The sequence below is a fragment of the Ornithorhynchus anatinus genome, chromosome 8 (assembly GCF_004115215.2).
Source record: "Ornithorhynchus anatinus isolate Pmale09 chromosome 8, mOrnAna1.pri.v4, whole genome shotgun sequence".
In the NCBI taxonomy this organism is placed as follows: Eukaryota; Metazoa; Chordata; class Mammalia; order Monotremata; family Ornithorhynchidae; genus Ornithorhynchus; species Ornithorhynchus anatinus.
Window position 1 is genome coordinate 5,744,782 of NC_041735.1, and position 23,843 is coordinate 5,768,624.

The 23,843-nt window shown below is 59.2% G+C and overlaps 1 protein-coding gene across 1 annotated transcript; it reads right to left on the reverse strand.

Moving 5' to 3' along the window:
* Positions 1-19,148, reverse strand: GDAP1L1 (ganglioside induced differentiation associated protein 1 like 1). Its single transcript, XM_029070122.1, has 6 exons — positions 18,780-19,148; positions 10,435-10,627; positions 8,498-8,671; positions 4,379-4,476; positions 3,464-3,578; positions 1-933 (listed from the first exon to the last, which is right to left on the reverse strand). The coding sequence occupies exons 1-6, from the start codon at positions 19,041-19,043 to the stop codon at positions 590-592; spliced, it is 1,188 nt and encodes a 395-aa protein (XP_028925955.1). The 5' UTR covers positions 19,044-19,148; the 3' UTR covers positions 1-589.
* Positions 19,149-23,843: the final 4,695 nt, after the last annotated feature.

Sequence of the window (23,843 nt, forward strand, 5' to 3'; positions counted from 1 at the left end):
TCCATAAAAAATATCAACTTTAATGAAAGCAATAGAAAAATGAGAGGACGCGTTCTCGACGTCGACCCCAAGCGGGGCCGGGAGCGGGCCAGGGGTGGGCCGCGTCGGAGGGGGGCCTCCCTCCCAGAGGCCCCCAGGCCCGGGCTCTTCCTCCTCCACCGCCCAAGGAGCGTCGCTAAGCTCAGGAGGAGAAAGTCCCACCTCCCCTCGGGGGACTCCCGGCCAGGGTCTCCGAGCCCCCCCGAAGGGGCGAGAAAGCGAGTCCGCTCGGCGGATGGGAAGCGTTCCCTGGGGGCCAGGGAGAAGGCCAGCGGAACCGCTCCGGCCCCGGGCCCGCCGGCGGAGGACACCGGCCCCGGCCCGGCCGCCCCGATTCAGCGTGGAAACCTAAAGTCAAAGGAAAAGGCGTTTTTGTCACGGGTTTAATCGATGGCGTCGTCAGCCCGGCTCTGGGCCGCCGCGCTCCTACTTCTAGACTACGGAATGTTTTCACACGGACGATAATTACTCCCGTCGGGGTCGGTCGTTCCCCGGGTGGTTGGCCGGCGAGGCGCCCGCCTCCCACCGCGGCTGCCCCCGCCGTCCGCCTCTAGATGTACTTTTTCTTGAGGTACCAGTAGGCGAAGTAGCCCATCCCGCCCAGGGAGCCCATGAGGAAGGAGGCCCCGAAGAAGGAGGGCGGCTTGCGCTTGACCAGCCGGAAGGCGTTGGGGATGACGGCGGAGAGCAGGGTGGTGTGAATGTCCCCCAGGGCCCTGCGGAAGGCGGGGCGCCTCTGGACCCGGTCGAAGAAGGCCTTGAGGTTGGGCCGGCTGCCGTCCTCCCAGTACTTTTTGGACAGGCCCAGGAACTTGAGACGGTGCAGGGTGGCTCCCAGCAGGACGTCGGCCAGGGTGAACGGGCGCCCGCACAGCCACGGCTCGCACTTCTGCCCTGGGGGAACGCAGCGGGCGAGCAACGCCTCAGACCGGGCCGGGGGCCGGGAGCCCCATCGCCCGAGCCCGCCACCGAGCCCCCCAGGCCCGGCCCTCCCCCTCGGCCCCGGATGGAGCTCGGGCCTTGGCTCTGAAGGCAGCCTAGAGAGCTGTGTCTCAGCGAGCTCCTCCTCCTCTTCCTCCTCCTTCTCCCCATTCTTTTTCTCCTTCTCCCTCTCCTCCTTCTCCCCCTCCTCTTCCTCCTTTCCCTTCCCCTCTCTCCGTTCCCCTCTTCCTCCTCTCCCTTCTCCTTTCTCTTCATCCTCCTCCATCTCTTCCTCCTCCTTTTCCTTCTCTTTCTCTCCATTCTTTTTCTCCTTCTCCCCCTCCTTCTTCTCCCCCTCCTCTTCCTCCTTTCCCTCTCCTTCTCTCCATTCTCCTCCTCCTCCCACTCTTCTTCCTCCTCTCCCTCCTCCTCCTCCTCTTTTTCTTCATCCTCCTCTCCCTCTCCTTTCTCCTCCTCCTCTTTTTCTTCATCCTCCTCCTCCTCTTCCTCTTCCTTCTCCTCCTCTTCACCCTCCTCATCCTTTTCCTCCTCCCCCTCTTTCTCCTCGTTTTTCTCCTCTTTTTCCTCCTCCTCCTCCTCTTCATCCTCCTCATCCTTCTTTTCCTCCTCCCCCTCTTTCTCCTAGTTTTCCTCCTCCTCCTTCTCTTCCTCCTTCTTTTTCTCCTCTTCCTCTTCCTCCTCCTCCTCCTCCTCCTCCTCCAGTTGGCTTGTGGGAACCCAAGTCCAGCTAGATGGAGAATAATGATAATGATGATGTTGGTATTTGTTAAGCGTTTCCTATGTGCAGAGCACTGTTCTAAGCGCTGGGGTAGACACAGGGGAATCAGGTTGTCCCCCGTGGGGCTCACGGTCTTCATCCCCATTTTCCAGATGAGGTAACTGAGGCCCAGAGAAGGGAAGTGATTTGCCCACAGTCACACAGCTGACAAGGGGCAGAGTGGGATTCGAACTCATGACCTATGACTACAAAGCCCGTGCTCTTTCCACTGAGCCACGCCGCTTCTCTAAGCAGCAGAGGAGCAGACCGGAGAAGCAGCGTGGCCTAATGGATAGAGCCTGGGTCTGGGAGTCAGCGGGTCTGGGTTCTAATCCCACTCCCCTATTTGCTGGGTGCCCTCGGGCAGGTCACTTAACTTCAATGTGCCTCCGTTTCCTCATCTGTAAAATGGGGATTAAGACAGTGAGCCCCACTCGGGACAGGGACTGCGTCCAATCCGATAGCTTGTGTCCACCCCAGTCTTCAGTACGGTGCTTAGCGTATGGTGGGCGCTTAACAGATACCATCATAGATAGAGAAGCGGTGCCACCTGGTGGAAAGAGCATGGGCCAAAGAGTCAGGAGACCTGGATTCCGGATCCGGCTCCGACACTTGCCCGCTGTTTGACTTTGGGCAAGTCACTTCACTTTTCTGTCCCTCAGTGACCTCAGTCGGTAAGATGGAGATTGAGACTGTGAGCCCCTTGTGGGACAACCACCGTGTCCAACCCGATTTGCTGGTATCCACCCCGACCCCTTAGTCCAGCGCCTGGCGCTTAACGGATGACACGGTTGTCACTTCTTGTAAGCTCCTCGTGGGTTGGAATCATGTCTACCGACTCTACGGTACTGTCCTTTCCCCATAATAATGATGATGATGGTATCTGTGAAGCGCTTACTGGGTGCAGAGCACTGTTCTAAGCGCCGAGGTAGACACAGGGTAATCAGGTTGTCTCACGGGGGGGCTCACAGTCTTCATCCCCTTTTTCCAGATGAGGTAACTGAGGCACCGAGAAGTGAAGTGACTTGCCCACAGTCACACAGCTGACACCTGTCAGAGCCGGGATTCGAACCCATGACCGCTGACTCCCAAGCGCAGGCTCATTCCACTGAGCCAAGCTGCTTCTCTGACGATGATGATGGTGATACCTGTCAAGTACTTATTATGTGCCCGGCGCGGCTCTAAACGGTGAGATAGATACAACTGTCCCACATGGGGCTCAGAGTCTTCGTAGGAGGGAGGAGGATTCTCCATGCTGGAGAAGCAACGTGGCCTAGCAGATAGAGTCCGGACCTGGGACTTGGAAAGGCCTGAGTTCTAATCCCGGGTCTGCCGCTTGTCTGCTGGGTGACCTTAGGAAGTCACTTCACTTCTCTGGGCCTCAGTTCCCTCACCAGTAAAATTGGGATTGAGACCGTGAGCCCCACGTGGGACAGGGACCGTGTCCAAACCGATTTGCTTCTATCCACCTCAGCACTTAGTACATGGTAAGATCTTAACAAATACCATAAAAACATTTTGCCATTTTAAAGGTGGGGTTATTGAGGCACAGAGAAGTACAGCAGACCCGGGCCAGAGCTGGGATTAGAACCCAGTTCCTCTGACCGCCAGACCCGTGCTCTCTCCACTAGGCCACACGCTACGCCCTTGAGATGATGAGATAGGGATTTCTGTCCCCATCTTCCCGGAATTGCCCCCAAAGCCCCCTCCTGCCAGGGCTCCTACCCTGATACTCCAGCTTCCTCTTCTCCAGCTCGGCTTCGATCTGGTCCAGCACCATAGACAACTCGCCCAGGATCTTCTTCAGATAGTTCACGTTGTCGTGCTCCAGAATCTTGGCCTGAAGGATGTGAGAGGCAGGAGCTCGACGGGCAGAGGTCCCGAGCCCCCTGAGCCCACCCCGAACTTTGGGGTGACAGTGGCGGAAAACTTTCCGTGGCCCATTCCCCGAGCCCCCGAACCCCGGGGGGGGAGGCTCGGCGTCCTGGCGGGAGCTGGGGGGGGGGGGGGGCCCTGGGACGGGCCAAAATGGAAGCCTCTGGTCCAGCCGTTCCCGTCCGGGCTGCCCGGAGGAGACGACTACTCTGCCCCGGGAGGCATTTGGGCTCCCCCAAATTGCAGCCCCTCCCAGGAACGGGGAACGCGTCCGTTTATCGTTACAGTTTATTCTCCCAAACTCTCTGGATCCGGGACCGGAACGATCGCTAATGGAGGTGGAGCGATCTGGGAGAGATGTGTCCGCGGCGTCGCTGTGGGGCGGAGGCGACTCGTCGGCATAAGACAAGACTCTCCCAAGCGCTTAGGACAGTGCTCTGCACACAGTAACTTCTCAATGAATACAACTGAATGAATGACAGGCGTGTCTATATCTACAATTCTCTTGATATCGATGCCTGTCGTACTTGTTTTGATGTCCGTCTCCCCCCTTTTAGACTGTAAGCCCGGTGTGGGCGGGGATTGTCTCTTGCTGAATCGTACTTTCCAAACGCTTAGGACAGTGCTCGGCACACAGCAAACTCTCAATAAGTATGACAGACTGAATGAATGAATGGCAGTTTCTTGGGCTAGATCCTGCTACGGGGTCTCCATCCTCCAGGGGAAGTGAGGAAGGGCAGGGGCGCGGGGCCGCGGGGAACTCACCATGAGTTTTTTCTGTTTGGAGAGGTACGGCTCTGACAACGGGGGCTCCTCTTCATGATCCAGCTTCATCAGGTCTGTGGTGGCATTAGCTAAGTGCCCTGGGGAAAGAAGCCCAACCGTAGACCGTGCTCATTGCGGGCGGGGAATGCGACTGTTTCCAGTATTGTGCTCTCCTGAGCGCTTAGTACGGTGCTTTGCACACAGTAAGCGCTCGATAAATCTGACTGAATTCAATACGATGAAATTCAACCGAGAACGCACCCCGCCCAGCCCCCGTCCATCCTCTCCCGTCTCCCTCGGGTCCCCATAAAAGGGCCTGCCTTTCTCCCCCTGAGATCAGAGATGATTTCCCACGCGGTCCTTTGCCGCCCTTTGCTTTATTGAAGGCCCGTCTCCTCCGAGAGGCCTTCCCAGACTAATTCCTCTTCTCCCGCTCCCTTCTGCGCCGCCTTGACCCGCTCCCTCTATTCACCCCCTCCCTCGGCCCCACGGCCCTTACGTCCGTAACCGGAATCTATTGACTGATTAAGGACCGTCTTCCCCCTCTGGACCGTAAGCCCGTGGTGGCGAGGGGATGCGCCTACCGACTCTGGTATGCTGTCACTTTGTACCCTTCCAAGCGCTTAGTACACTGCTCCGAACGCTGTAAGCGTTCAGTAAACACGATCGATTGATCGCCACCAAAGTGGTGGAGCAGCCTGGGGGCCCAAGGATCTGGGGAAGTCAGTCAATCGTATCTAGTGAGCGCTAACTGGGTGGAGAGAACTGTACTGAAAAACAATAAGCGGACACATTCCCTGCCCACCACGAGCTTCCAGTCTAGAGGGAGAGAGTTGGGCGGGGCTGGGACCGGTTGGTTGCCCGTGGCCGCCAATGGGTTGGGATAAGGGCTTAGTACGGTGCTCTGCACACGGTAAGTGCTCGATAAATACGACTGAATGAATGAATCTCACCGGGTGAACTGGGGAGCCTGGGGGGAGGGGACAGTCCACGGGGCTGGGACACGGCGGAAGGAGGGATAAATTAGCGTCGGTCTCCGGCTCCGCGGGAGGCAGGTTCCGGAAGCCACGGTCCCGCCTTCTGTTGCTGGGCTATATTGGGCATCTTCAACGTTTGATGAACGTTTGAAGGTCAAGAGCTGCATCTCAGCGCAGCAGTCCCCCGAGCCCCGGACAACACCTAGTTCCGGGACCTCTCGGGGATCGAGAGATAATGATCCACGCATTCATTCAATCGTATTTATTGAGCGCTTACTATGTGCACAGCACTGTACTACTGTATTGTACTAAGAACAATTGCCCTCGTTCTCGTCCGTCCGTCTCCCCCGATCAGACCGTAAGCCCGTCGAACGGCAGGGACCGTCTCTATCTGTTGCCGACTTGTTCATTCCAAGGGCTTAGTACGGTGCTCTGCACACAGTAAGCGCTCAATAAATACTATTGAAGTGAAGTGAAGTACTAAGTGCTCGGAATGGACAATTCAGCGACAGATAGAGACAATCCCTACCCAACGACGGGCTCACAGTCTAAACACGTGGCCGCCCGACACTGCGGGAGGCTTGGGGGGGGGGGTGGGAGAAACGGCAGCCGCGGGCATTCTGGAAGGTCAGGTGCCCTAATAATAACGTTGGTATTTGTTAAGCGCTTACTAGGGGCCGAGCACCGTTCTAAGCGCCGGGGGAGATACAGGGTCATCGGGTCGTCCCACGTGAGGCCCACGGTCTTCATCCCCATTTTACAGATGAGGGAACCGAGGCACCGAGAAGTGAAGTGACTCGCCCAGTCACCCGGCTGGCAGGTGGCGGAGTCGGGATTAGAACCCCTGACCTCTGACTCCTAAGCCCGGGCTCTTTCCACCGAGCCACGCCGACCGCTTGGTACTTAGCCAACTCCAGTCTGGTAATGGCCAGCGGAAGCCCAGGTCTCTCCTACTACAACCCAGCCCACACACTTCAGTCCTCCGATGGCGAGACCTTTCGCTTTATTGAAGGTCCATCTCCTCCAAGAGGTCTTCCCAGAGAAGCAGCGTGGCTCAGTGGAAAGAGCCCGGGCTTGGGAGTCAAAAGCCATGGGTCCGGATCCCGGCTCTGCCGCTTGTCAGCTGTGTGACCGCGGGCGAGTCACTTCACTTCTCCGGGCCTCAGTTCCCTCATCTGTAAAATGGGGATGAAGACCGTGAGCCTCCCGTGGGACGGACCCGATGACCCCGTATCTCCCCCGGCGCTTAGAACGGTGCTCGGCACACAGTGAGCGCTTAACGAATACCAAGGTTATTAAGCCCTCAATTCCTCTTCTCCCGCTCCCTTCTGCGCCGCCCTGACTCGCTCCCTCTATCCGCCCCCTCCCTCGGCCCCACCGCGCTCACGTCCGTAACGGGAATTTATTTATCGACATTAATGACCGTCTCCCCCTCTAGACCGTAAGGCCAGATGTATCTCCATCTGGTCTATCTCCCCGCTGACCGCTCGCCCACGTCCCGCCTCTGGCCTGGATCGCCCTCCCTCTTTATACCCGGCGGACGGCGACCCTCCCCATCTTCGAAACCTTATCGAAGGCCCATCTCCTCCAAGAGACCTTCTTGGCTCCAAGACGCCTTCCCTGACTAAGGCCTCCTCTCCTCTTCTCCCACTCCATTCTGAGTCACCCTGACTTGCTCCCTTTATTCATCCTCCCTCCCATCCCCACAGCACTTCTATACTTATCTGTCATTTATTTCTATTAATGTCTCCCCCCCTAGACTGCAAGCTCGCTGTGGGCAAGGAACGTGTGTGTTATATCGCTGTACCGTACGCTCCCCAGCGCTCAGCACAGTGCCGTGTACGCAGTGAACGCTCAATAAATACAACTGACCGACCGAGAGACTGACTCCCACCCCCACCACCCCCCACGTTGTTTTGGGGCCGGGTCCTCTCTAGCCGGGTCGGTGGAAGCCACCCCTAAATGGTCCTGAATGTTTGGAAGGGAGCTTCTACGTAAAGGTAATAATAATTATTATTATTACGGTATTTGTGGGGTGCTTACTATGATACAAGCTAATCAGGTTGGGCACAGTCCCTGTCCCACGTGGGGCTCACAGTCTTAATCCCCACTTTACAGATGAGGGAACTGAGGACCAGAGAAGTGAATGGATAGAGTGGATGGGTAGAATGGGTAGAGAAGTGAATGGGCAGAGGTCATGGGTTTGAATCCCGGATCAGCCGCTTGTCAGCTGTGTGACTGTGGGCGAGACACTTCACTTCTCTGTGCCTCCGTTCCCTCATCTGTAAAATGGGGATGAAGACTGTGTGTCTCACGTGGGACAACTTGATTACCCTGTATCTACCCCGGCGCTTAGAACGGTGCTCTGCGCATAGTAAGCGCTTAACAAATACCAACATTATTATTATTATTATTATTATCATTACAAGTTATTCAGGTTGGACACCGTCCCTGTCTCACGTCGGGCTCAGGGTCTTAAGCCCCATTTTCCAGATGAGGAAACTGAGGCTCAGAGAAGTGAAGTGACTTGCCTAAGGTCACCCAGCAGACAAGCGGCGGAGTCGGAATTAGAACCCCCGACCTTTTGACTCCCGGGCCCGGGCTCTAACCACTAGGCCACCCTGCTTCAGCGTCTACATCGTCTGCATCTGCTTTCCACTTCCATTCCATTCCACATCCGTCGATGGCCCGGGTGAAAGGTCGCTACTAAAAGTGGAGGGGGCAGGGGAGGAGGGGGGAGCAGCAGGCCCGTTGACCTTGGGTGGGGTCAAATCGCTCGACCTAGACCATTTGGCGTTGACCTCGGGACCTGGGAAACCGACTTGGTCGACGGGAAGCGGAGGCCGGGAGACTCTCCTCTGGACCGGGGGCTCGTCTGGACCGCGACCTCGTCGTGGGCGGGGAATGTGTCTGTTGCTCTGCCGTCCTCTCCCGAGCGCTTTGCACACAGTAAGGGCTCAATTAATATGACCCAACGAATAAATGAACGCACGGGTAAGATGGCCAACGGCAAGCGGCGGGGTGTAAACGGCCTCGGAAAGGCAGCGGGGGAGAGAGACGGGAATCGTCCGTCGGATCCGAAGAGGGAGGGTGCCCCGCCGCGGCCCGCCCCCCGTCCCGCCGGTCCCGGGGGTCCACTTACTGCGGATCTCGGCGGTGGCGTACTTGGGGATCATGGAGTCCGTGGTGAGCTCCGGGTGCAGGATGCAGCCGTGGGTGTAAGCGTCCATGGGCAGGGAGTCCAGCAGGTCTCGATACTGCAGCACCCGGGCGTGGAGCGGGCTGCCCGCCGCCGGGATCAGCTGGGCCACGGGGCCTGGGGCCGGGGGAGAGGGAGGCGGGCCTGAGGGCACACGCGGGGCACACGCGGGGCACACGCGGGTCTCTCCTCCGCCCCGGCAGGCCGGGAAGAGGAGCGGTCGGCTCTGGGCCGCCGGTCTCAGCCCCGGGGCCGAGCGGGTCTCTGCTCCGACCCGGGGCCCGAGGCGGCGGTCTCGACGGCGGACGGGGCGGGACCCCGTCCCCGCTCCCACGGTTCCCTACGTTCCCTGAAGGGGCTTCGGGGTCTGGCGAGAAGGAAAACGATGGTATTCGTTAAGCGCTTACTATGCGCCAAGCGCTGTTCCAAGCGCTGAGCGGCGAGAAGCAGCGTAGGCCTCGTGGATGGAGCCCAGGACCGGCTGGAGCTCAGGAAACCCGGGTTCTAATCTTCGCTCCCGCCGCGAGACCTCAAGCCGGGCGCTTTATGCATGTATATAATAATCACGATACTTGTTAGGCGCTGACTATGTGCCGAACGCTGTTCTAAGCACTGGGGTAGATACGAGCTAATCGGGTTGGACGCAGTCGCCGTCTCACGTTGGGCTCACAGTCTTAATCCTCATTTTTCACCGATGAGCTGAGGCCCAGAGAAGTGAAGTGACTCGGCCCAGGTCACAAGGCAGACATGTGGCAGAGCTGGGAGTGGGACCCGTGACTTTCTGACCTTCGGGCCCGGGCTCTATCTACTGTGCCCCGCCGCTTCCCATATACGGTCAAGCGCTTACTATGTGCCAGGCACCGTACTAAGCGCTGGGGTAGATACAAGGTAATGGGGTTAGATACGGTCCATGTCCCACATGGGGCGGCGTGGGAGAAGCGGCGAGGCTCAGGGGAAGGAGCCCGGGCTCGGGAGTCCGAGGTCATGGGTTCTAATTCCGGCTCCGCCACTTGTCAGCTCTGTGGCTTTGGGCAAGTCACTTCACTTCTCTGGGCCTCCGTCGCCTCGTCTGTAAAATGGGGATCGAGATCTGTAAAACGGGGGTGAAGACTGGGAGCCCCATGTGGGACAACCCGATCGCCTTGTATCCCCCCAGCGCTTTGAACGGTGCTTTGCACACAGGAAGGACTTAACAAACACCACCATTATTATTTTTATTACAGGGGTCGCAGTCTTAATCCCCTTTTGGCTCCGCCACTTGTCCTCTGTGTGACCCTGGGCAAGTCTCTTCCCATCTCTGGGCCTCAGTCCCCTCATCCGTAAAAAAAAATGGAGATCGAGACCGTGAGCCCCACGTGGGACAGGGACCGCGTCCAACCCGATTTGCTCGTATCCACCCCAGTGCTTAGTCCAGTGCCTGGTACACAGTAAGCACTTAACAAATACCGCTAGAATTCTTCTTTTCATTCATTCGGTCGTATTTATTGAGCGCTTCCTAAGAGAAGCGGCGTAGCTCGGTGGAAAGAGCCCGGGCTTGGGGGGTCAGAGGTCACGGGTTCGGATCCCGGCTCCGCCACTTGGCGGCTGGGCGACCGTGGGCGAGTCACTTCACTTCTCTGGGCCTCAGTTCCCTCATCTGTAACATGGGGATTAAGACCGTGAGCCTCCCGTGGGACGGCCCGATGACGCTGTATCTCCCCCAGCGCTTAGAACGGTGCTCTGCACGTAGTAAGCGCTTAACAAATACCGACGTCATTATATTATCATGATGAGGTAACCGAGGCCCAGAGAAGCGAAGCGACCGCCCTCCCCGACCCCCCGCGACGCGTCCACCTCCCCCACGGCCCGTTCCCCGCCTCCAGAGCCGGGCCCAACCTCACCCCCGGCGAAGGTCCGCTCCAGGTAGTCGATGATCTGGTTGTAGTCGCTGATGATGCTGTCGCGGTGGATGATGACGGGGACCTCTTCCCCCAGGTTCAGCCGCATGAACCAGGGCTCCTTGTGCTCGCTGAGGGGCAGGCTGACATCCCGCTCCTCGCAGGGCAGCCCCTTCTCGGCGATCACCAGCCGCACCTGGCGGGAACGGGGGCCGGGGCTCAGGGGCCGGGCCGACGGGGCCGAGGACGCGGCGTCGGGGGGACGCCGGTGGTCGGCGGGCCCGGCCGGGGAGGGGGAACGCCGCGCTCGGGGAAGAGCTCCGCTCAGCGGGAAGGAGGGAGGAGGAGCGCGGGGGGAGGAGGGAGATGATGACCCGTCAAAGGGCATCGCTTCGGCTCCGACCTCCCTCCCCCGGCCCAGAGGACGGAAGCGGAGGCGTCTTCGAGGCCAGAAATGGCCGCGGGTGTGCGGGAGCCGCCTGGGCACCGGGCGACGATAAGACGACGACGATAACCGTGGTGCCGGTTAAGCGCTTACTCTGCGCCGGGCGCTCTAGTCGGCGCCTGGGTGGGTACGAGGAGACGGGGTTGGACGCGGTCCCTGGCCCGCGTGGGGCTCAGAGCCTCCATCCCCAGCTGAGGCCCAGGGAAGTGAAGTGACTTGGCCGAGGTCACGCGGCAGGCAAGTGGCAGAGCCGGGATTAGAACCTATGACCTCTGAAATCCGACTCCCAAACCCGTGTCGTCGCTACTAGGCCGGGCTGCTTCTCTGGGGCGTCCTTCTTCTCGGGAGGGGTGGGGGGATTGTTCTGGGCAGGTTACCTGGTGACCTTTAGTCAATCGATGGTATTTATTAATAATAATGAGGGCATTTAAGCGCTTACTATGCGGAGAGCCCTGTTCTAAGCGCTGGGGGGCTGCAAGGTGATCAGATTGTCCCACGTGGGGCTCCCAGTCTTCATCCCCAATTTACAGATGAGGTCACCGAGGCCCGGAGAAGTGAAGTGACTTGCCCAAAGTCACCCAGCTGACAAGTGGCAGAGCCGGGATTCGGACCCATGACCTCTGACTCCCAAGCACTTACTATGCGCCGAGCACTAGTCTACTGAGCGTCTGGGAGAGTACGGTGCCACGGAATTAACAGATACACTCCTTGTCCTTAGTGAGTTTACAATCTAGAGGGGGAGAAGGGAGGAGATGAAGGTGGAAGCTCACGGAGGACGATGACCGTCCCCGCTTTCAAAGCCGCGCTGAGGGCCCATCTCCTCCAAGAGGCCTTCCCCGACTGCACCCTCCTCCCCTCTTCTCCCACTCCCTTCTGCCTCGCCCTGACTCGCTCCCTTTACTCATCCCCCCTCCGAGCCCCACCGCCCTTACGTCCCCATCTATCATTTCCTTATTTCTTATTCGGGTGTCCGTCTCCCCCTCTAGACCGTAAACTCCTCGTGGGCGGGGAACGTGTCTGCTTATTGTGATCTTGTCCTCTCCCAAGCGCTCACTACGGTGCTCTGCGCACAGTAAGCGCTCCGTAAGTAAGATCGAATGAATGATTTATCTTCCCCCTCTAGACTGTAACCTCACTGTGGCCAGAGAACGTGTCTGCTTGTTACCTCGGAGAAGCAGCGGGGCTCGGTGGAAAGAGCCCGGGCTTGGGCGTCAGAGGTCATGGGTTCGAATGCCGCCACCTGTCAGCTGGGTGACCTTGGGCAAGTCACTTCACTTCTCTGGGCCTCAGTGACCTCATCTGGAAAATGGGGATGAAGACTGGGAGCCCCACGTGGGACGACCCGATTGCCCTGTATCTACTCCAGCGCTTAGAACGGTGCTCTGCGCAGAGTAAGCGCTTAACAAATACCGATATTATTATCTTGTCCTCTCCCAAGCGCTTACTACAGTGCTCTGCACACAGTAAGTGCTCCATGAATGATTATCATCCCCCTCTAGACTGTAACCTCACTGTGGGCAGAGAATGTGTCTGCTTATCATCTTGTCCTCTCCCTAGCGCTTAGTACAGTGCTCTGCACATAGTATGCGCTCAGGAAGTACGATCGGATGAGCGAACGCCTTCCCCCTCTAGACTGTAACCTCGTTAGGGGCAGGGAATGTGCCTTCTTATTGCTCTCTTGTCCTCTCCCAAGTGCTCGGTACAGTGCTCTGCACACGGTAAGCGCTCGATAAATGGGATCGAATAAATGAACGACAACGGGGCCGGGGGGCGAGAGGAGCCCCCCTCCGACCCATCCCAGACCCAGCGACCTCCCCGGGGCCCGTGGGGGCCGAGGCCGGGTTCGGGGGGCAGGGGGGCTTCCGGCACTTGGAGTTGAACGCAAAACCCGGGCGCTCGGAAACTCTCTTCCCGCAACGTGGCGGTCGCTTCCTTCCCGCAACGTGGCGGTCGCTTCCCCGGTCAGTCCCGGGGAGGACGAGGAGGAGTTTCTTCTCCTCAAGACCCCCCTCCTGGCATCCCCTTCCCCGCCGGCCTCCCCCTGAGCAAACCCTGAAGACGACAGCAATCCAGCGACGGTCTCCTAACTACACAACCGCCCAGCCAGTGTCGATCCTGTTTATCGAACCCTTGCCGTGTGCCGAGCACCGCGGGAAGCGCTGGGGAGAGGGCAACGGAACAACGGACAGACCCGGTTCCTACCCACAACCCGCTGACACGATGGATAGGTATTTAATGTCGGTATCTGTTGAGCGCTTACTATGTGCAGAGCGCTGTTCTCAGCGCCGGGGGAGACACAGGTAATCAGAGGCTCACGGTCTTCATCCCCATTTACAGATGAGGCCCTGAGAGGCGACGCGACTTGCCCAGAGTCACCCAGCTGACGGGTGGCGGAGCCGGGATTAGAACCTATCCCCCCCCCCCCCCCCCCGACTCCTAAACCCGTGCCCTTTCCACCGAGCCCCGCCGCTTCTCTGATTTATTGAGCGTTCGCCTCGCGCCGAACACCGCGCTGAGCGCTCGGGAGAGGACATCAGGGAGACACTCTCGGCTGCCCCCGGACGCTCCTCCCGTCCCCATCCCTTGGGAGCTTCTCACGGGTGCAGATGGTGTCCGATCCCGGGAGGTCCCTCCCGATAGGGGTTGGGCGGTTGAACGGTGAAAGCGCTTAGCACGGTGCTCCGCCCGCAGGAAACGCTCAGTAAATACCACCGGTCGACGACGGTCCTGGGAGGTGGGGCCCGACCATTGGGCTTCCAGCTCTTCCCGCGCTCTGGGCCGCTACGGGGAGGACGCCGCCACCTCAGAGGTTCTAGCGAGGGAATCGGCCTCCTCGGCGGACTCCCCGCCTCCAGCCCCTCCCTCCGATGTGATCTTGAAGCATCAGCGCGGCTCAGTGGAAAGAGCCCGGGCTTGGGCGTTAAGGGGTCTTGGGTTCGAATCCCGGATCCGCCGCTCGTCAGCTGGGCGACGGCGGGCAAGTCACTTGACTTCTCTGGGCCTCAGTGACCTCATCTGGAAAATGGGGATGAAGACCGGGAGCCTCACGTGGGACGACCCCGCATCTCCCCCGGCGCTTAGAACGGTGCTCTGCCCAGGGTAAGCGCTTAACAAATACCAACGTTATTATCGCAGCATCTCTCCGTCAACACCCCTCCAAACCTCACAGAGCTCCTCCGGCTTCCTCAAGCGACGATGCGCTCAACGAGCGTAGGGAAGCGGCGTGGTCTAAGCCCGGTACGGTGGAAAGAGCCCGGGCCTGGGAGTCGGAAGACCCGGGTTCTAATCCTGGCTCTGCCGACTGCTTGCTGCGTGACCTTGGACAGGTCACTTCTCTCCGCCTCAGGTTCTTCATCTGTAAAATGGGGACTCGAGGCCTTCTCCTCCTGCCTGCTTGGGCTGTGAGCCCCACGTGGGGCGGGGACTGTGTCCGACCCTTTGTATCTACTCCAGTGCTTAGAACGGTGCTTCGTACAAAGTCATCACTTAAATAAATAGTAATAATGATGATGATGATAAGTCAACTTGGGAAGCAGCGTGGCTCAGTGGGAAGAGCCCGGGTTTGGGAGTCAGGGGTCACGGGTTCGAGTCCCGGATCGGCCACTTGTCAGCTGCGTGACTCTGGGCGAGTCACTTCACTTCTCGGTGCCTCGGTTCCCTCATCTGTAAGATGGGGATGAAGACCGTGAGCCCCACGTGGGGCGACCGGATTCCCCTGTGTCTACCCCAGCGCTCAGAACAGTGCTCGGCACATAGTGAGCGCTTAACAGATACCAACGTTGTTATTACTATTGTTTTTAATTCAGCTGCTCTGGGTCTAATTGCAAAATGGACATTAAATCCCCACCCAGTCCTGAAAGAGTTACTACTCCCCATCCCCTTCAAAGCCCTACTGCAGGCTCCCCTCCTCCAGGAGGCCTTCCCAGACTAAGCCCCGTGGCTCAGTGGAAAAGAGCCTGCGCTTGGGAGTCAGAGGTCATGAGTTCGACTCCCGGCTCTACCACTTGTCAGCGGTGTGACTGTGGGCGAGTCACTTTACTTTTCCGTGCTTCGGTTACCTCATCTGTCCAACGGGGATTAACCGTGAGCCTCACGTGGGACGACCCGATTCCCCTGTATCTCCCCCAGCGCTTAGAACAGTGCTCTGCACGTAGTAAGCGCTTAACAAATACCAACATTATTAAGCCCCCCTTTTCCTCAGCTCCCTCTTCCCCCCCATCGCCCCGACTCGCTCCCTTTGCGCTACCCCCCACCCCCTCCCACAACATTTGTGTATATATGTAATTCTATTTATTTATATCAATGCCCGTTTACTTGTTCCGATGTGTAGATAGCTCTCCAGCTCTATTTAGTTCTACCGATGCCGTCGATGCCCGTTCACCGGTTTTGATGTCCGACTCCCCCGACTGTAAGCCTGTTGCGGGCAGGGCTTGCCTCTCTTTGTTGCTGAATGGTACTTTCCAGGCGCTTAGTACAGTGCTCTGCACATAGTAAGCGCTCAGTAAATATGACCGACTGACTTACCGCTACTACTAATAATACCAAAGCGTATTTCCTGAGTGTTTACTGTTTGCCAAGAGCTACGCTAAGCACCGAGGTGGATCCAAGCTAACAGGATTGGACACAGTCCCGGTCCCACGTTGGAATCCCAATCTAAGAGAGGAGGAAAATGGATACTTTCTCCCCATTTTACAGAGGAGGAAACTGAGGGACGTGTAGAGATTAAGTGGCTTGCCCCAATAATATGATGATAACGATGGTATCTGTTAAGCGCTTACTATGCACCAAGCGCTGTTCTAAGTGTGGCACTGGTGTCCCACGTGGGGCTTACGGTCGTCATCCCCATTTTCCAGATGAGGGAACTGAGGCCCAGAGAAGCGAGGCGACTTGCCCAAAGTCACACACTTGACAAGTGGCGGAGCCGGCATTCATAATAATAAGGTTGGTATTTGTTAAGCGCTCACTGTGTGCCGAGCACCGTTCTGAGCGCTGGGGGAGATACAGGGTCATCGGGTCGTCCCACGTGAGGCTCCCGGTCTTCATCCCCATTTGACAGACGAGGGAACCGAGGCACAGAGAAGTGAAGTGACTCGCCCACAGTCACACGGCTGCCAAGAGGCAGAGCCGGGATTCGAACTCATGACCCCTGACTCCCAAGCCCGTGCTCTTTCCACGGAGCCCCGCCGCTTCTCGTCGCCTAGCGGGGAAGCGGCGGAGCTGGGAATATATTCCCGGTCTCCCGGTCTCTGGCACCAAGCCACGCTGCTCTCCTTCCCCTACCCCAGAATGGGGTCTGGGGCTTGAAATGTGGCGACGTAGATCCGAGGGGGCTTAGAGACACAGCGTGGCTCAGTGGAAAGAGCACGGGCTTTGGAGTCAGAGGTCACGGGTTCGAATCCCGGCTCGGCCGCTTGTCAGCTGTGTGACTGTGGGCGAGTCACTTCACTTCTCTGGGCCTCAGTGGCCTCATCTGTACAATGGGGATGAAGACGGGGAGCCCCACGTGGGACAACGGGATTCCCCTGTGTCTCCCCAGCGCTTAGAACAGTGCTCTGCACATAGTGAGCGCTTAACAAATACCAACATTTTTAGTGGGTCAAGAGAGCTGGGGAAGCCCCCGTCCCTTGCCGGGATTGGGCCAGGAGGCCTTGCGGAGGAGGAAAAAGGGAGAGAGGGAGAGGGGTCGACGAAGGGAGTCTCCCGGCCGGTCCCGCGGGCCCCCTGAGGGAGAGAAATCCCAGGAACCGGGCCGAGGCGCAGCACGGAGCGGCGGCTAGAGCCTGGGCCCCGGAGGCAAGAAGACGGTGGGTTCTACGCCCGCCTCTGCCACTCCGCTGCATGACCTTGGACAAGTCACTTCGCTTCTCTGCCCCTCGGTTCCCTCCTCCGTCCAACGGGGATGGAGACCGGGAGCCCCACGCGGGGCGGGGCGGGGCGGGGACTGGGTCCAACCTGATAGAGAAGCAGCGTGGCTCGGCGGAAAGAGCCCGGGCTTGGGAGCCAGAGGTCATGGGTTCGAAGCCCGGCTCTGCCGCTCGTCAGCTCCGTGACTGTGGACGGGTCACATCGCTTCTCCGTGCCTCAGTTCCCTCATCTGTAAAATGGGGATTAACCGTGAGCCTCACGGGGGGCAACCCGACGACCCTGTATCCCCCCAGCGCTCGGAACGGCGCTCCGCACAGAGTGGGCGCTTAACCAATACCAACGTTATCATCTGCTCGCATCTCCCCGCCACCAGACCTCGGTACCGTATTTGGCCCACGGTGAGGGCTGAACAGATCCCACGATTATTATTAATTATCATCATCCTCCCCTTATCAGCGCCCGGCGCGTAGTAAGCGCTTAACGAACGCCACGGTTAGGAAGCAGGCCGGCGTGGCGGACGGAGCACGGGCCCGGGAGTCAGAAGGTCACGAGTTCCAATCCCGGCTCCGCCACTTGTCTGCCGGGTGACCTTGGGCCGGTCACTTTGCCTCTCCGTCCCTCAGTCCCCTCCTCCGTCAAACGGGGATGGAGACCGGGAGCCCCACGCGGGGCGGGGACTGGGTCCAACCTGATTTCCTCGCATCTCCCCACCACCAGAGCTCAGTACCGTACGTGGCCCGCGGTGAGGGCCGAACCCATCCCACGGTGATTATTAATCATCATCCTTATCCTTAGAGGCCCACCCGGGTCTCGGCCGTTGAGCCCTCGGGCGAACCCGAGGAGGGCGAAGGCCTGGCGGGAGAGTCGGGGATGCCGACGGGCCCGACCACCGCCGTAGGCCTGGTACCGGGAGGGAGACGGGGGGTGGCACAGGGTGGACGGCTTGGCCCGCGGCATCTCTCCGGAGCCTGGAAAGGGGAAGCCGACGGCTAAGGGCCGGGCAGGCTTCGGGGATGCCCGAGGAAGGGTCGGGGAGGGGAAGGCCCCTGCCCACCCGGCTGGTTGCTTAAAAATGGTGACCGGGACTCCGTCGGCAGCATCCTCCCACCCCTCTTCTTCCACGCCTCCTCCCTCCTCTTCCTCCTCTCCCCCCCATCCCCGTTTTCCGGCAGGCCTCTGGAAGCCGTTGGCGTTTCCTTTGTCTAGCCCTGTCCTCCCCGGCCCCCCCCCGGCCCGGCCACCTCTCCCGGCCCGGGGGACCCACCCGTCCGACCGTCCCCGGCCACACGCACCCCCTCCTTCCCCCACCTGGATTGCAGCCGGAGGTCTGACCGCCGGCCCCTGCCCAGACCGCCCACCGGGGCTTGCGGGCGGGGCGGGGAGGGAGAGGATGGGACAGGGTGGGAGAGGGTGGGGGAGGATGGGGGAGGGTGGGGGAGGATGGGAGAGGGTGGGGGAGGATGGGGGAGGGTGGGAGAGGGTGGGAGAGGGTGGGAGAGGGTGGGAGAGGGTGGACGAGGGTGGGAGAAGGTGGGAGAGGATGGACGAGGGTGGGGGAGGATGGGGGAGGGTGGGGGAGGATGGGAGAGGATGGGGGAGGGTGGGAGAGGGTGGGAGAGGGTGGGAGAGGGTGGACGAGGGTGGGAGAAGGTGGGAGAGGATGGACGAGGGTGGGAGAGGGTGGGAGAAGGTGGGAGGGGATGGGGGAGAATGGGAGAAGGAGGGAGAGGATGGAAGGGGGTGGGAGGAGACGGCGGAGGATGGGAGAGGGTGGGACGAGGTGGGAGAGGATGGAAGGGGGTGGGAGGAGACGGCAGAGGATGGGAGAGGGTGGGACGAGGTGGGAGAGGATGGAAGAGGACGGGAGAGGGGCGGAGAGGGGTCGGGGGGTCAGCTGTGACTTTCCTCTTGGGCACCCCCCCCCCCCGGCGCCGTTTCCCCCCGGCCAGACGGGGGGGGGGGGGGGGGGGGAAGGAGGGTCGGCCGGCTCCCCGGGCCCCCCACCCCGCAGGCTCCGGCCTCCCCCGCGCCCACCCACCTTCTGGGAGCTGAAGGACTGCGTCCAGTGGTAGAGGACGAGGCCGTCGTGGGGCCGCGGGCCGGGCCGGGCCCAGCCCGCTCCCGGCCCCGGCCCCGGCCCCGACCCCGGCCCGGGCCCCGGCCCCGGCCCCGGCCCGGGTCCCGACCCAGGCCCGGCCTCCGGGGGCTCGCCGGGCTCCGGCCCCCCGCCCGAGGACACCTCCACGCCCGAAACGGGCCACCAGCCGCACTGGGGGGGAGTCAGGTCGTTGGGGGTCGCCATGGCAGCCGCAGTCCGGGATGGGCACCGGGAGGCCGGACCCCCGGCACCCCCTCCGAGGAGAGGAGAGGAGGGGAGAGGAGAGGAGAGGAGAGGAGAGGAGAGGAGAGGAGAGGAGAGGAGAGGAGAGGAGAGGAGAGGAGAGGAGAGGAGAGGAGAGGAGAGGAGAGGAGAGGAGAGGAGAGGAGAGGAGAGGAGAGGAGAGGAGAGGAGAGGAGAGGAGAGGACAGCAGAGGAGAGGAGAGGAGAGGAGAGGAGAGGAGAGGAGAGGAGAGAAAGGAGGGAGGGAGGGAGGAAGGAAGCAGCAGGAGGAGGGAAAGAGGGACGAGGCGGTGTCAGAGCATCACCTGAGCCCCAGGGTAGGAGCCGCTCCGGGGGGCGGGGGACGGGGAGGAGCAGGAGGAGGAGCAGGGAAGAGGAATAGGAGGGAGGAGGGAAGAAGGAGAAAGGAGGAGGAGGACGGAGGGACCAGGCGGTGTCAGAGCATCACCCGAGCCCCAGGACAGAAGCTGCTCCGGGGGGTCGGGCGGGGAGGAGGAAGAGGAGGAAAGAGGGATGAGGGGGGTCTTGGAGCATCGCCTGAGGCCCAGGACAGAAGCTGCTGGGGCGGGGGGGGGGCGGGGGGAGGAGCAGGTGGAAGAAGAGGAAGAGGGAGAGAGAGGGAGGGAGGGAGGGAGGGGGGAAGAAGGAGAAAGGAGGGGGTGGGAGGCGGGGTCGGGGGGGTCTTGGAGCGTCACCCGAGCCCCAGGACAGAAGCCGCTCCGGCGGGGAAGAGGAAGAGCGGGAGGGAGGGGGGAGTGCAGGGAAGAGAGAAGAGAAAGGAGGGGAGAGGAGGGAAAGGAGAGGAGGGAGCACGGAAGGAGGAAGGAGGGAAAGAGGGACGAGGCGGGGTCGGGGGGGTCTTGGAGCATCACCCGAGCCCCAGGACAGAAGTTGCTCCCGGTGTGTGTGTGGGGGGGGGGGGGGGAGGCTCTGCTGGGGAGAAGAGGAGGAGGGAGGAGAGAAGAGAAAGGAGGGAGGAAGGAAGAGGGGCAGGAGGGAGGGAGAGGAGGGAAGGAGAGAGGAGGAGGAGGAGGAGGGAAGAGGGATGGGGCTGCCTTGGAGCGTCACCTGAACCCCAAGGCCAGAAGCCGCTCTGGGGGGCGGCTCCGGCGGGGAGAGGAGGAGGAGGAGGATTTGTAATAATAATAATAATAATGTTGGTATTTGTTAAGCGCTTACTATGTGCAGAGCACTGTTCTAGGCGCTGGGGTAGACACAGGGGAATCAGGTCGTCCCACGTGGGGCTCACAGTCTTCATCCCCATTTTCCAGATGAGGGAACTGAGGCACCGAGAAGTGAAGTGACTCGCCCACAGTCACACAGCCGACAAGTGGCAGAGCGGGGATTCGAACTCATGAGCCCTGACTCCAAAGCCCGTGCTCTTTCCACTGCGCCACGCTGCTTCTCTACTGCTGCTTGTACACGCTGCTTGTAGGGAAGGGGGGGTCCCATCGGCTCCCCCCGAGAGGCCGTGCTCCTGCTACGGTGCTCGGCATGGCTTTCTTCCGAGCGGCTGAAGCCGGTGCGAGAGTTTCCCCCCCGGACGGTAAGCTCGTCGAGGGCGGGGAATGTGTCTGCTTACTGTTGTGCTGTCCTCGTCCCGGCGCCCAGTCCAGTGCTCTGCACGCAGTTAAGCGATCGATAAGTACGACCGAATGAACTGGGCCTGCCGAACCAAGAGCGGCGCCCACGTTGGGACAGGTGTGACGGACTCCACGGCGGAGGAGGCGTCGTCTTCATCGTCCGTCGGCATCCATCGAGCGCTCGCTGCGTGCACGACGCCGTACTAGACCCTTGGCGGGATACGGTGCGACAGAGTCGATCGGACACATCCCACGCCCGCCAGGGTTGAGACTGGTGACTGAGGAACGAAGGGGGATCGAAGCTGCGTGGCTCCGTGGAAGGAGCACGGACTTGGGAGTCGGAGGTCAAGCGTTCTGATCCCGCCACTTGTCTGCTGTGCGACTTTGGGCCGGTCGCTTGGCTCCTCTGTGCCCGTTACTTCCTCCGGAAAATGGGGATGAAGACCGCGAGCCTCGCGTGGGACGACCTGATGGCCTCGTATCTCCCCCGGTGCTTAGAACGGCGCTCGGTACGTAGTGGCCGCTCAACAGATACCATAATAATAATGATATCAAGCGGTGGTATTTACTGAGCGCTTACCGCGCGCAGAGCAAGCACTTGGGAGAGTACGATGCGTCGACCAGACCCGTTCCCCGCTCGCGGCGGCCGAGACCCTTCCCGTTCGGGCCGCGGCCGAGGAACGGAGAGAATTAATCCACCGACGGTATTGATGGATCGATTGATTTTTTTTTAATGGTATCCTTTTATTTATTCTTTTATATCTGTTGAGCGCTTGCTGTGTGCCAGGCACCGTTCTGAGCACTGAGGTAGACACGAGGTCATCGGGTTGGATCCACCAATAGTGTTGATGGATGGATCGATTTTTTTACGGTGTCCTTTTGTTATTCTCTTATGACATCCGTTAAGCGCTTGCTATGTGCCGGGCACCGTTCTAAGCACTGGGGTAGGTACGAGGTCAGCAGGTTGGACGCGGTCCCTGTCCCACACGGGGCTCACGCTCTCGATCCCCATTTTACGGAGGAGGAAATTTTACAGAGAAGTGACTCGCCCAAGGTCTCGATCCCTATTTTACAGACGAAGCAATAACAGTAATAAGGACGGTATTTGTTAAGCGCTTACTATGTACCTAACAGGCACCGTACTAAAGCGCTGGGGTCGATACGAGCAGATCGGGTTGGACGTGGGCCCTGTCCTTTGGGGCTCACTGTCTCCATCCCCATTTTACAGATGAGAAAACTGAGGCCCAGAGAAGTGAAGTGACTTTCCCCCCGGGTCGCACGGCAGACAAGTGGTGGAACCAGAACAATAAGAATGGCAGTGATAATTACGGTATTTGTTAAGTGTTTGCTGTGTGTCGAGCACCGGGGGGGAGATACAAGGTCATCGGGTTGGACCCAGGCCATGTCCCACAGGGGGGCTCATGCTCTCGGTGCCTCAGTTACCTCATCTGTAAAATGGGGATTAAGACCGTGAGCCCCACGTGGGACAATCTGATTCCCCTGTGTCAACCCCAGCGCTTAGAACAGTGCTCGGCACATAGTAAGCGCTTAACAAATACCAACATTATTATTATTATTATCTTATCCCCATTTTAGAGAGGAGGAAACTAAGGCCCAGAGAAAGGAAGTGACTTGCCTCAGGTCATACAGCAGGCACGTGATGGAGCCAGGATCAGAACCCAGGTCCTTCTGACTCCCAGGCCCGGGATCTATCCGCTAGGCCACACTGCTTCTAGGCCCTGTCCTTGCTCACGAGGAGCCTCCAGTCTGGAGCCACGGTCCCTCTCCTGGCACCCCGTCACGTAGTCGGTTCATCCGTCGATCGTATTTGTTGAGCATATTTATTATTCATCGCGCTTCAGTTCCTTCGGCTATAAACTAGGGATTAAGACTGTGAGCCTCATGTGGGACAGGGACTGCGTTCCATCTGATTAGCTTGGATCTACCCCAGTGCTCAGTGCAGTGCCTGGCACGTAGTAAGTGCTTAATAGATACCACTCGAAACAGAAAAGCCAAGGGAGAGCGGTCTTGGTTACAGACTGATGGCGCTTGTCCATCTTTTGGTGACCTTTCGCTTGACCTCGTGTCTCTTGGGGTTGCCGTTATGTGACATTTCCAAACCACAAGGTGAAGAGCCGTCAGTCGATCGACCTTATTTATTGAGTGTTATGTGTGCGGAGCACTGTACTCAGTGCTGGGGACGGTACAATTGAGTTGGGAGGCCCCACCCTTGCCTTCGAGGAGTTGACACTCCAATCAGTGGCATTTGAGCCCGTCAGCCGATCGTATTTATTGAGCGTTTGCTGTCTGCAGAGCGCCGTGCTAAGCGCTCGGGAGAGGACAGTCGAACAATAAAAAGACACATTCCCTGCCCACAATAATAATGTTGGTATTTATTAAGCGCTTACTATGTGCAGAGCACTGTTCTAAGCGCTGGGGTATACAGGGTAATTAGGTTGTCCCACATGAGGCCCACAGTCTTAATCCCCATTTTACAGATGAGGAAACTGAGGCACAAAGAAGTGAAGTGACTCGCCCACAGGCACACAGCTGACAAGTGGCGGAGTCGGCATTCGAACCCCTGACCTCTGACTCCCAATCCCTTGCTTTTTCCGCCGAGCCACGCTGCTTCTGTGAGCTGACAGTCTAGAGGGGGGAGACAGACATGAATATAAACATATATATTTATCTATAGTTATATAAATGTAATATATAAATATAAATAACAGATATGGACATAAGCGGTGTGAGGCTGGGAGAGGGGAAGAACAAAGGGAGCGAGTCAGGGTGGGAGTGGGAGAGGAAGAAAGGAGGGTTTAAGTCAGGGAAGGCCTCTTGGAGGAGATGGGCCTTTAATAATGCTTTGGGGGAGGGAGAGATTGTCGTTTGTGGAGGCCTTATAACATGTAGAGGACTGAACCGGGTGCTTGGGCGAGTACAACAGAGTTAGCAGATATTTTCCCTGTCCACAGTGACCAAGAGGGGGAGGCCGGCATTAATAGAAATGATTTATAATATATAACTTGAAGAGCCGTACGTAAGTGCTGTGAGGTAGCGGACGGGGCGCGTATCAAGCGCCCGAAGGTCCCAGAGCGGAGCGGGTAGACGTCGCGGAAGGGAGCGGGAGCCGGAAGGGTGGGAAAGGAGTCCTTAATTGAAGAAAGCCTCTTGGGGGGGG

What these genes read in the sequence shown, in the direction of transcription:
- GDAP1L1 (XM_029070122.1), bottom strand. Translation starts at nt 19,043, where the DNA reads ATGGCGACCCCCAACGACCTGACTCCCCCCCAGTGCGGCTGGTGGCCC. An exon ending in AGTCCTTCAGCTCCCAGAAG is followed by an intron (nt 10,628 to 18,779) that starts GTGGGTGGGCGC and finishes CGTTCCCGCCAG; the next exon opens with GTGCGGCTGGTGATCGCCGA. An exon ending in CCAAACAGAAAAAACTCATG is followed by an intron (nt 3,579 to 4,378) that starts GTGAGTTCCCCG and finishes CACATCCTTCAG; the next exon opens with GCCAAGATTCTGGAGCACGA.